At 41.8% G+C, this 11,725-nt stretch overlaps 1 protein-coding gene across 6 annotated transcripts in view; it reads left to right on the top strand.

The window, feature by feature from the left end:
- Positions 1–11,494, top strand: part of LOC106129374 (E3 ubiquitin-protein ligase UBR4) — a 60,074-nt gene extending 48,580 nt beyond the window's left edge. For 5 of the 6 annotated variants that reach the window (XM_060954478.1, XM_060954482.1, XM_060954480.1 and 2 more), the window contains 21 exons: positions 1,063–1,190; positions 1,334–1,546; positions 1,738–1,887; positions 2,169–2,250; positions 2,353–2,490; positions 2,644–2,841; positions 3,117–3,307; positions 3,893–4,081; positions 5,116–5,284; positions 5,696–5,931; positions 6,175–6,295; positions 6,462–6,736; positions 6,957–7,091; positions 7,380–7,538; positions 7,789–7,971; positions 8,372–8,520; positions 8,801–8,930; positions 9,215–9,390; positions 9,727–9,867; positions 10,190–10,379; positions 10,678–11,494. In XM_060954478.1, coding sequence (XP_060810461.1) covers positions 1,063–1,190; positions 1,334–1,546; positions 1,738–1,887; positions 2,169–2,250; positions 2,353–2,490; positions 2,644–2,841; positions 3,117–3,307; positions 3,893–4,081; positions 5,116–5,284; positions 5,696–5,931; positions 6,175–6,295; positions 6,462–6,736; positions 6,957–7,091; positions 7,380–7,538; positions 7,789–7,971; positions 8,372–8,520; positions 8,801–8,930; positions 9,215–9,390; positions 9,727–9,867; positions 10,190–10,379; positions 10,678–10,902 — 3,578 coding nt within the window. In that variant the 3' untranslated portion in view covers positions 10,903–11,494. The remainder of the gene's footprint in view (positions 1–1,062; positions 1,191–1,333; positions 1,547–1,737; positions 1,888–2,168; positions 2,251–2,352; positions 2,491–2,643; positions 2,842–3,116; positions 3,308–3,892; positions 4,082–5,115; positions 5,285–5,695; positions 5,932–6,174; positions 6,296–6,461; positions 6,737–6,956; positions 7,092–7,379; positions 7,539–7,788; positions 7,972–8,371; positions 8,521–8,800; positions 8,931–9,214; positions 9,391–9,726; positions 9,868–10,189; positions 10,380–10,677) is intronic. The other variant, XM_060954479.1, reaches the window with a different exon arrangement.
- Positions 11,495–11,725: the final 231 nt, after the last annotated feature.

Genomic DNA, 11,725 nt, shown 5'->3' with positions numbered 1-11,725 from the left:
CAACTAAAAACAAACATCCTGTAGATATGCCCAGATCCGACCTAAAGCAGTTAGACAAACATTGACAGTGGACGGATACGGCCATCAGCAGTTAGGCGTTAACCACATGCCGCCATTTTGTCCAGATACGGCCATCAGCAGACAAGCAAGGCAAACAAGTCACGCACACAGACATACATTTTTCTAGTTTTTGGCTATGGTTTTTCGCTCATTTTCTCTAGGCAAGCTATATATGTCTGATATAAAAACGAAACTACAATTTTTCGTGTTTGCCACACTGCCCTTACAGTTGAGCAAAGACAAATGTAAGTGAATGAACGAGCCAATTGAAAAAATGATAGTTTTCTAGGTAAGTTTTCAGTTTTTAGTAGAAATATACTATTTTAAGACATTTAGATACATTTTACTTGTTGTTTTGTGAAGCCAAATACATTATTTACGATTACAATGCCTCAAATAAATCTACATTTCAATATTTTCATGGTAATAGAAGTATAAAGTTTGCGTTGTAGAAGTTGCAAAATGGCGAAATCGTGATTCTTACTGGATTATTTGTGAAGACGATTTTAGAGAATTTTACTTGGGACATAATAACTTTTTGGCACCATTAAATTCCTCAATTATTGGACTTTGTGGAATAGTAAACAAAAACAGAATATATGAAAGATGTAAATTGCAAAATCAGTAAAATATTTACAATGGATAATTTTTCGGTAAGTTTTGAATTCAGTGACCTAAATATAATAAACGCAAGTGTTTTTTCGCATCAAAATTTATTGCATATGATTCTTCATTTATATATCTTTAAAAAAAAATAAATTTTTGGGTAGGTCCCAAATAATTATATACAGATATACAACAAAATCTAAGACACTGCGCGCCCGTCCGCCGCGGCGCTTGAACGCCGCAGACGAGGTGCGCAGTTTGCGTATAGCCGCCGCAGCTGAAGGGTTAAATGTCTGTTGAAATCTGATTAAGCATTAAAATTTATTATATAACTAGGATGAAAAACATCGTTTTATTGAATATTGTGGTATCAGGATATGTCCTTTTGTCCATCAGCTCATCAGTTCGCGCTGCAACAAGTAGCTTTGCCGTGCCTCCGCTACATGCAAGATATAATGTTTCCCGTCACTCCAGTACCCTCCACTACTTCTTCAGACTCAGCTGAGCAAAACAAGGGAACTAAGGTGCGCATTATAAATTCATTCAATGAGTTCCGTTTTTAGCAGCATAAAATTATGTGCTTTGAACTTTCAGCAGCCTTCAGTGCTAATTGTGCTGATGATTATGATCATTAAAAACTTCAACATTATTGTGTAAAATAATTCAGCAGGAGCCGGTAATGACAATAATAACACCGAGCGACATCTCCTCTTCCACCGGCAACGTGGTGGTGGATCTGGCGGCCTGGCTGGCGGGGAAGGTTCCTCACTCGCAGTGGAGACGGCTGACTGCCTCCAGGGAGCCCCCGCCCGGGGACTCCGAGCTGCCGACCAGGGACTTCCATCTGGCGCAGAAGTACCTAGGAAAGTGGCGGGAAAAGGTATGTATTATTAAAGATTGGTGTTAGCCGCGCAGGCAAGATATTTGATTGAGAATCCTAGTCTTTACGACGGTTCTATTGGTTTTACTTCGTAACCTTTGATGTAAATATCAATCAAGCCTATTTCCTGATGATTGTACAGTTTCTTGTTTTGAATTTATTTTTTACACTATTTATTTTTTGTCTCCCAGACGCTGCTATCTCACGGCATGCGAACATTATCGCTGGAGCCCGGCGGCTGGCTGCGGCCCCTGTTGTTCGACCCCAGCTCCCGCTTTGCGCGCGACACCGCCTGCCAGATGCTCAAGTGTCTGTGCGACTGCTACGAGCATACCAATGCGGTGAGTCGTCGAGAACATTCCTTATACAGTTGAAGTTGGCTAGACGCTACTATCGTACGGTATCGACCACTGTCTTTGAATAATTTAAGGGAGCAAACTTCAGTATACAATTTATTTTTGTTTGAAAGGTATTTCAGACCAAAAAATACTAGCATTACTAGTCAAATCTATTCAGGGCATATGATTTTCATCCCGGCTATGAAAAAGAGAATCAAAGTAATTATAATAAAACTACATAAAGTAAAACTCAGACAGTCATTTAATAAATGATGATTTTCCAGGTGTTGATCCTTCTGACGAGTTTCCTACCAGAAGTCTGCACTGCTGGAGAAGCAAGTGAACAATTTTTTGTACTGTATCAAAGTAAGTTACTTTACCCAACTTTTACTCAAGTGAGACTATACATAATGTTGGTTGGGCAAGCATGCTATTGAATAAATGTTTAAATTTAAATGTATCTTTTAGGGCTAGCAGCTCAGGCGCCATGGAATCAATTACTTGCTTTACGCGGCGTGTTGCAGCAAATCGCTGATCTCATGACCAAGGAGATCGAACAACTACATCGCCTTGAAGAGACCACTCTCACTTCCGATCTTGCTCAAGGTAATGTCTTACTAAATTTAGTGTCTTATCTTTGTATTTTTATGAATATAAAGAGTGAGAAGGTTATCCAATCTATGAAACTATCGAAATGTCACATATTTTAATTATTTCGAACATGTGAAGAAATCATACAGATTATTATGTCTTTCATAGGGTACGCTCTCAAAAAATTGACCGAGCTTCTTAGTCTGATCCTGGAAGAAGATGGTGCCCGTCGCGCTTACAAGACAAGACTAGTGGGAGCCGTGTTAGGCGGCTATCTGGCTTTACGTCGCCTCGTCGTGCAGCGCACGCGGCTCACTGACGACACGCAGGAGAAACTGCTCGAATTATTAGAGGAGATGACTACTGGTGAGTGACCTTGACACAAATGACGTCAAAAGACTGATGTAGGATGGTTATATCACGCTACTAACTGCTCGAGAAGTCCGACAATATACGTATAACTAAGGCCCGGCTCCGAAACTTAATGGCGGAGGGCGTAAATGGGAACACGCCATGATAAGAGAAATAGATAAAAATCGGAGGTTTTGAAAAGCTTGATACTGCTTTATCTTTCTACAAAAGTAGAATCCTAAATATTATAGTGCAATCTATTGAGTTTTCACACGGTAAGTACATTACAGGTACCGAGGCAGAAACTGCCGAGTTCATGGCAGTATGCATCGAGACCGTGAAGAAGTATCCTCTCCACGACTACCGCACTCCGGTGTTTATCTTCGAGCGGCTCTGTTCCATCATCTACCCGGAGGAGAACGACGTCGGAGAATTCTTCTTAACGCTGGAGAAAGACCCACAACAAGAAGACTTCTTGCAGGTAAATTACATTTTTTAAGTGGAGTAGATTTGCAATGCGTTTTTCGCCAGTTGTAAAGCCTATGATTCTTACTTCTATTATTTATTATTTGTTATATATATATTCTTTCTTCTTACTTCGATTCTACCAATAAAGTTATATCGGAGATAAATTGTACTCATACCCGAAAAAAGTGGATCGTGATGTAATTTTCGCCATTTCTATAGACAGACTATGTATCGTCCGGTTATTGAATTTAATAGTTTTTGGCCTAACTTTATCAGTACTTTCATTCATATAATTAACGTCTTTATCCCTTGCTGGGTAGACAGAGCGAACAAGCCACATTCATCTGTTACGATAAATGATAGAATTGAGATTCAAATAGTGACAGGTTGGTAGCAGATCGCCTAAAAGAAGATCCCAAGTTTTTAAGCCTATCCCTTAGTTGCCTTTTACGACATTGATGGGAAAGACAAGGTTCCTATTCTTTTTTATATTGATGCTGGGAACCACACGGTACATTTACATATTTATCTACATTTACACATCTATCTAGCCTATCTCTTATGCACTTGGCATACTAATTCTGGATTTCTTCTTCAGGGCCGTATGTTAGGCAACCCCTATTCATCGTTGGAGCCAGGCATGGGTCCCCTCATGCGTGATGTCAAGAACAAGATCTGCACTGACTGTGAGCTGGTGGCCTTGTTAGAAGATGACAACGGCATGGAACTGCTTGTGTGCAACAAGATCATGTCGCTCGACTTACCCGTCAAAGAGGTCTACAAGAAGGTAAGCTTATTTGCATTACTTTTCTTACAAAACAAGTTTCATCTTCGTGGCCGTATGTGATAGGACGCGATTGGGACAGTCTTTGACGGATGACGACGATTACGGGATATTTGTTTTTTATGAATTTTTAAATATATAATTTGATTGAAAATTGCGGCACCAGTCAAGATTATGTTTAATAATAAAAAAGTTTATTTCCTCTTTATGAAAGTGTAAAACAAATAAGATGCTTATAATCAACTAGCGACCCGCCCCGGCTTCGCACGGATGCACAGCCGATACTAAATATATCTCTATAAGAATTAACTAAAGGACCGCCCGCAAAGCGGCTAACTAAGTCTTGCTCCCGGCAAAAGTGTCAGTTCTGCCTGCAGTCCCGGGCCGTGCAGCAGAAATCGTAATATTTTAATTTCACCACAACTTCAAACCAAACGTCCAATTTTAATCATTCAAAGACCAAATATTATCTACATAAACTGTACTTATTGATGAAATTATTTATTTTGATAAGGATTAATAGCATGAGTAAAAAAAACGCGTTTAAATGTAGACCAAAAAAAATTCAATATTCAAAAATTTTAAAATAAAAATGTGGTTGTTGTGCCTCACTCGACATAGGTATAGTGTGTCGCGGACTTTTTTGTAGATATTTATCAGATCTACAATTAATTTAAACATTTTATGGTTATATCTTTTGTAGTTTAGGCAGCGTACGCAAAATAAGTAACTTTTTGGTTGATTTTTTTCAGTTTGTGTCTCCGAAAAATCTAAATATATTACGGAACCCTATTTTTTTCCAAAATAAAATATAGTCTATGTTACTCGTGGATAATGTAGCTTTCGAATGGTGAAAGAATTTTTAAAATCGGTCCAGTAGTTTTTGAGCCTATTCATTACAACCAAACAAACAAACAAACAAAGTTTTCCTCTTTATAATATTAGTGTAGATAATTAACTGATAGCTGTTACTTCGTTGACTCGTTTCCGGACGGGACTTGTTCGAATGGTCTTTTAGAATCTTTTTGAATATTTAGGTCTGGTGTACATCAGGAGAAGGTGTAGACGCCATGCGTGTAGTGTACCGTATGAGAGGTCTACTGGGCGACGCCACTGAAGAGTTTGTGGAGACCCTCAGCCAGACCAACGCCGAGGCTGTGGACGACGAGCAGGTGTACCGTATGGCGAATGTATTGGCGGATTGTGGTAAGTGAAAAATTAGATTTAAGTATAAGATTTTTGTTTAGGTGAAATTGTTATGTCAGCAGTTCAACAATTTTCTGTTTCTCGTATTTTTTCACACATTTATGAAAATACTTATATAGTTTCCGCCAGTTAAAGATGATGCAATTCCATCATTTAACTGTAGATATTGCATGAGGTGACTAAATTAAAAGTGTGGTGACTAAATTGATAGTCAATGCAACTATTGTGAACATGTGAATTCCAGAGAAGTTATATTAAACTCAATTACGGTTTTGACGTTATATTTCTCTGTTAACTGTAAATAATCGTGCTTCTTTCAGTGCCTTTGTAAAAAAAGAGTATTACGAAGAAGTGGACCTCATGTTAACACGTTTTAGAAGATGAGAGTAAACATTAAACATTGTCCGACAGGCGGTATCGAAACAATGCTGGAGCGTTTAGCGGCCATCCAGCGCGTCGGCGTAGCGCGCTCCCTGTGCTCGACGCTGCTGCGGCTGCTGGCGCTGTGCGCGCGCGTGCGGCGCTGCGTGCGCGTGCTGACGCGCGCCGACACGCGCGCGCTGCCCGTGCTGCTGCACGCGCTGCACCTCGCCGCCATTGAGGAGAGGGGCATGCCGCAGGCCACGCTCGTCTATCAGCTGCTAGAGGTTTGTCATACTCTTTTGTTTCTTTGTTTTTCGGCGATGATGCGGTGCGGCGTGCGCATGTTGTCGTGGATAATAAATAATAAATTATTTTACATTCTCCCTCTCTTTCTTTTTTGTTTTCCCAATCGCTGCTCTGCCTTTAGATTTGGGATCCGTTTTCCGATATTTTTCTTTCAATCCCAAAAGTACTCCTAGTTTGACAGCATTTGAATGATGATTTGTTTCATGTAATTTTTTTTTCAGATTATGGAGCGCATACTCTCAGTGGCGGCGAGCGAAAGTCTCGAATCATTCCTTCAATTCTCCTTGACATTTGGCGGACCCGAATACGTTCAAGCATTACTCAACTGCACAGAATGTCCAGGTACCTAAATAAATTATTGAATAAAATGAAAACAACAGACGCTTATACATTAATTCACAAGCAAGTATTTCTCAAAATTTAAAGATAAAAAAACAATACTTTGACACATCCATTAAGATTTATATGTAAATAACCTCTAAATTAAACAAAAACATGTTTTGTCCAGGAATACGAAACAACTCTGTCGCATTGGGCCACCTTACCCGCGTTCTGGCCGCTCTGGTTTACGGCAACGATCTCAAAATGGCGATGCTGGTGGAACACTTCAAACCAGTCCTAGACTTCGACCGGCTGGACTCGGAACAGTGGACGGAAGAAGAGTTCCGTATGGAGCTGTTCTGCGTACTCTGCGCTAATATAGAGAGGAACTCCATTGGCGGAACGCTGAAGGATTATCTGATATCGTTGGGTGTTGTTAGAGATGCGCTCGAGTATATTGTGGTGAGTTTGCGACAATTAAAAACCCTTGTTCAAAAGTTGTTTGATTTTATCGTACTTACTGAAACATTGTTTTTATTTAATATTGTCTACCTGTTGTTAACCTTTCATTTACTGTAATTAATAGGCCCTACCACTAAATTTATACATACAAGGTTTTGTTTCTTGCTACGATGCCAGATCCTTACATGACATACTTTAAAACCTGTAAACTTTTCTACAGAAACATGCCCCGTGTGTGAAGCCCACATTAGTTTGCACCGACTCTGACGAGCTGAAAGAGTTCATCAGCCGCCCCGCGCTCAAGTACATACTGCGGTTCCTCACTGGACTCGCCGCCGACCATGAGCCGACTCAGGTATTAATTCTTAATTTTATATTACAGTGATATTGATAAGAAAAGGTTGGGCATTTGATACGGAATGGATATGATGGGAAGGAAATCAAAATGGATAGGGATGCGTTTGGAAAAAAAAGGTGATTGCTTTTTATAGGGCTAAAATGTTATCAACCGATTGTTAAACATATTTCCTACTTAAAATCCTGTACGAGTTATTACAAAAAAGGTGATTTTTCTCGAAAGTCTTTCTAGTGTAACTTAAACAAATATAGTATTTAGAAATTTAAAAAACAAATCTCGTTTCAGATGCTTGTTTGCGAGAAAGTGATCCCAATAGTTCACCGTTTGGAACAAGTATCGTCTGGTGAACACGTGGGCTCGCTGGCGGAGAACCTTCTGGAAGCGTTGCGCTCGCAGCCGCAGTGCGCCGCCAAAGTGCAGGAAGTGCGCGACTTCACTAGACAGGTGAGATTGTAGTTATTGTTTCGTGCGATCTCTATATACCACCGACTGATAACAATAAGCATAACTGGGGTTGGAATAACTGTACCATAGCGACGCAATGTGTAACTAGATACAAAACGAAGTTCTGGGAAAAATATTTTTTTTTATATTGAGGAGGAGGCGGTTTATTTGGTTTTTCTACAGTCCAATCGCCTTTATTATGATTTTTATCAAATGTCAAACTCAATATAATATGTTTTATTATTAACAGGAGAAGAAACGCCTCGCAATGGCAGTGCGAGAACGTCAACTAGGCGCTCTGGGCATGCGTAGTAACGAACGGGGGCAAGTGACGGCGCAGTGCTCGCTGACGCAGCAGGTGGCCGAGCTGGCGGAGGAGGCGGGCGCCGTGTGCTGCATCTGCCGCGAGGGGTACAAGTACCAGCCCAGCAAGGTAGGCGGCGACATCGACACGTCACACGCCAATAGCCAATCACCGCGAACTTTATCAGCCAATAATAGCGAATATGAGAAATCGCGCAAGTTTGTACGGATTGAAATAAATACATTCTCAGACTCAATATTGCTAGACCCATGATCCCCAGGCATAACACCCAGCAGGGCGAAGTTTTCTCTTTTGAAAAATCATCCGTGATTGTTACTGTAAAAGAAAAAGTCTCATTTTAGGAGTGAGGGTGATCGTGATCAATGGTCATAGGCATAGGCCCATTATAATTCCTTGTTAATGAAGATCAACTCAATAAGAGTCATAATTCATTAAAAAAACGACACAGATTACCTTAATCGAATAAATTTTTAGTTTTATTTTACTAATCATTTTTTCTTTGTCACAGGTCCTAGGCATCTACACGTACACGAAACGCTGCCCGGTGGAAGAGTTCGAGGTTCGCGCGCGCAAAACCCTGGGCTACACGACCGTGTCACACTACAACATCGTGCACGTCGAGTGTCACATGGCGGCCGTGCGGCTGGCACGCGCTCGGTCTGTAGCTCTATTGTTGTACATACGCCACGCCATTATCCCTTAAGATGTAGGCAGAGTCAATAGTCTCTAAAAGACTTAAAAGCTTCGTATAGCTTAATGACTTAATGAGAGAATTGAGATTTAGATGTGCATATGTCTTTGAAAAGGAGACCGGGGTGCACCTTTGGGTTTTACACGTATCTACTCCCGTCTAACCTTAAGAGTGCGCAGCGCTCCAAGATGGCGCAGTGGTTATCCATCTTATTCAATTTTAGTAATATTTTTTTGTGTTCTGTAGGGACGAGTGGGAGAGTGCTGCTCTCCAGAACGCTTCAACCCGGTGTAACGGCCTGCTGCCGCTGTGGGGGCCACACGTGCCCGAGTCCGCCTTCGCCAGCTGTCTCGCCAGGCACACCACTTACTTGCAGGTTGGTCTTACTGATTTTAGTAGCTCAAGATGATGTTGAAGACGCTAGGATTTTATAGAATGTTCCTGGTAACGATACTTCTGACTTATGGGAACATAGAGGTCGCCGCTTAATTTATTTTTGACCACCACTTGACTCCGAACATGTCTTTTGGGCATGCAACTGATTGTTACAAATCATTACATACCTACTGATATAACAGACCTATGGACTTTGTTTTTTTATCATTGTCGCCTTCTTTATTTGTTTGTGAAAAGTAACTAAAATAAATTGTGGTTCTCCAGGAATGCACCGGCCACCGCGATATCGGCCACACATGCACGGTACACGACCTGAAGCTGCTTCTCCTGCGTTTCGCCAGAGGACGCACCTTCCACGACGACACGGGCGGCGGCGGACCTCTCTCCAATATGCAGTTGGCGCCAGCCCTTATACATATGGCGCTTTACGTCATCAACACGTGAGTTCAGTAAAATAACTAGCGTACAGTACGAAAAGTACGCAGCCCCGCTCAGTTCACCACAGTTTCTTATATCACTCACACAAACTTGGTACGCGTTCAGTTACACAAGCTTAGACTGTGTACGCAGGACCGCTTTTGTTTCGTACATTGTAGCACGAGTTTCTCCCCCGTTCACCTACTCCATTCACCCCTCCTGTCCTGTACGTTCTACAAAAGGATGTAGAGAAATAAGTGTCATATTGTGATGAGACTAAATCCATCTGTTTTTTCTTGTTGGACGCGATTTGTCCCTTTGTACAATAAGAATTAATTAATCTATTATATATCTGACAGGAGTCGCGTGGCGGCCCGCGAGGTTTCCGCGCTGGAGTCGTCGCTGGGCTGGGCGCCGGCGCGCCTGCTGGAGTCCGCGCACGACGCCGAGGGCGCGCTCTACTTCCTCACGCTCAGTCTGCTGCTCTACCCGCACGCCAAGTACGTTCTTTCTCTCTCTCTATCTCACTCTCATTTTCAGTTCATTTTCCTTTATAGCTCTTCCCGCACACCAAGTTACAACGTGTTATTTGTTAAAAGAACCTATCGAGGGGGAAAAGGAACACCCCGGGCTCATTTCCAGAGCAGTGAGAGTTTACCGGGACTAATGGCAGGAAGAAGGCAAGGAGGTGAATAAAATAAATACCTGTGCCTGTCTGTCTAATTCGGCAGAGAAAATCAAATCATTTGAGCATAAAAAATCTTTCGACCATAAATATAAATCTCGTCGAAATTGCATTCTTAAAGTATGATTGCCGTTCAGATGGCGCTCGGTCCGCGTGGAGCACCTAAAACGCCTGCTGCTAACCGGCCACGTGCGAAGCGTGTCTCCGGCCGGGCCCGCCTTACGCTCGCTGCCGGCCGAGCACCGCGCGCCCAAGCCCTGGCCCGACTACAAGCCCTACGCCGTGTTCGTGGCCGTGGTGGACCAGCTTTACTCCGTTATGTTCAAGGTATACATATAAATAATAGTTTTCACAACCCTATCTATCACCACACCAGTCAAGGTCCTTTGAACTTATCTTAGAGTATCAAATTAACAGTAACCGGAAAATTTAATATCATATTGACAGACTCGTTAGTATTTGTCAAAGACCAACTCATATCAATTTATGTTTGACAGAACAATATAATCTGACATGTTTAATTCAAACGAATATGGTCACAAAAAAAAAATTAAAGTTCACGGCGACTTTGCACTGAACACGCCCCAAGCGCGAGCTTATTACTGACATGTAAATATATTCGCAGAACGTGACCGCGACGACCGTAGACCAATGGCCGGTGAAGCTGGCCGAGTACATCCGCCACAACGATGAAGCCAACGCGAAAGCGGCCGAGAAGATCGTCACCACGCTCACGGACGAGCTGCTGCCCTGCGCCTCCTTCGCGGAGTTCTGCGACGCCGCCGGCTTCCTGGAGGACATCCCCGAACCCGACGCCTTCCTGCAGGCACTCCTCGACGAACAGCCTTGAGGAAGGCCTTTCGTGCCGCAATGCCTCAGTTACAACGGATGCATGGCATGTTAATCGTCACACACCCCCCCCAAAAAACTATACTAGTGTCATACCCAAAATAAACAGCATTTATCCTACTAATATTGTATTTATAAAGTTTGTGAGTATGTCAGTATGGATGTTTGTTACTCTTTCACGCAAGAACTATAACGATGAAATTTTGTATGTAGGTAGCTGAAGACCCAGAATAACATATAGGCTACTTTTCATCCCGGAGTCCCCGCGGGAATGCTTCCACGCGGAGGAAGGCGGCCTCTAGTATAGTTATAAATACCCACGCTTCGTGCCTAACAAAGTGCAACGTAAATAGCCTAATTTGTTAAATGATGCGGCGACCGCGACGCGTCAACACGTCCCTTTCACCGCTCTGGGTCAAGGTTTAGTCATATATTATTGTAATAATCCACATTAATAAATGTCACTTGTAACAATTAAGTATATTCAATGCGTGTAGCCAATTAAATTGTTCGGTTTGTCCTCGTGTATCCACTTGTATTTGGCGCTTAACTTCTACAGCTTTGTGTTGATAATAAATACTTTCTGCTTCAAACTTTATTTTACTTACATACACCTTATGTGTATACAAGTAGTCAGTCTCACACACTGGCGTCAAAACTGGTTACAAAGGCTCAGTGAATACATACCTACATAATTAATTTATCGCCTCTTTCCCTTACAGGTTGTTTATAATAAACTTATTCCATAAATTTAACTGCAAATCGATTATTGCTAGAATATTAATATTGGAAAAAATGCGTTTATATCCTTTTCTTTTTTATAT

Source organism: Amyelois transitella, chromosome 4 (assembly GCF_032362555.1).
Source record: "Amyelois transitella isolate CPQ chromosome 4, ilAmyTran1.1, whole genome shotgun sequence".
In the NCBI taxonomy this organism is placed as follows: Eukaryota; Metazoa; Arthropoda; class Insecta; order Lepidoptera; family Pyralidae; genus Amyelois; species Amyelois transitella.
Note: the sequence above shows the minus strand (reverse complement) of the source record. Positions and strands in the feature narration are given on the sequence as shown.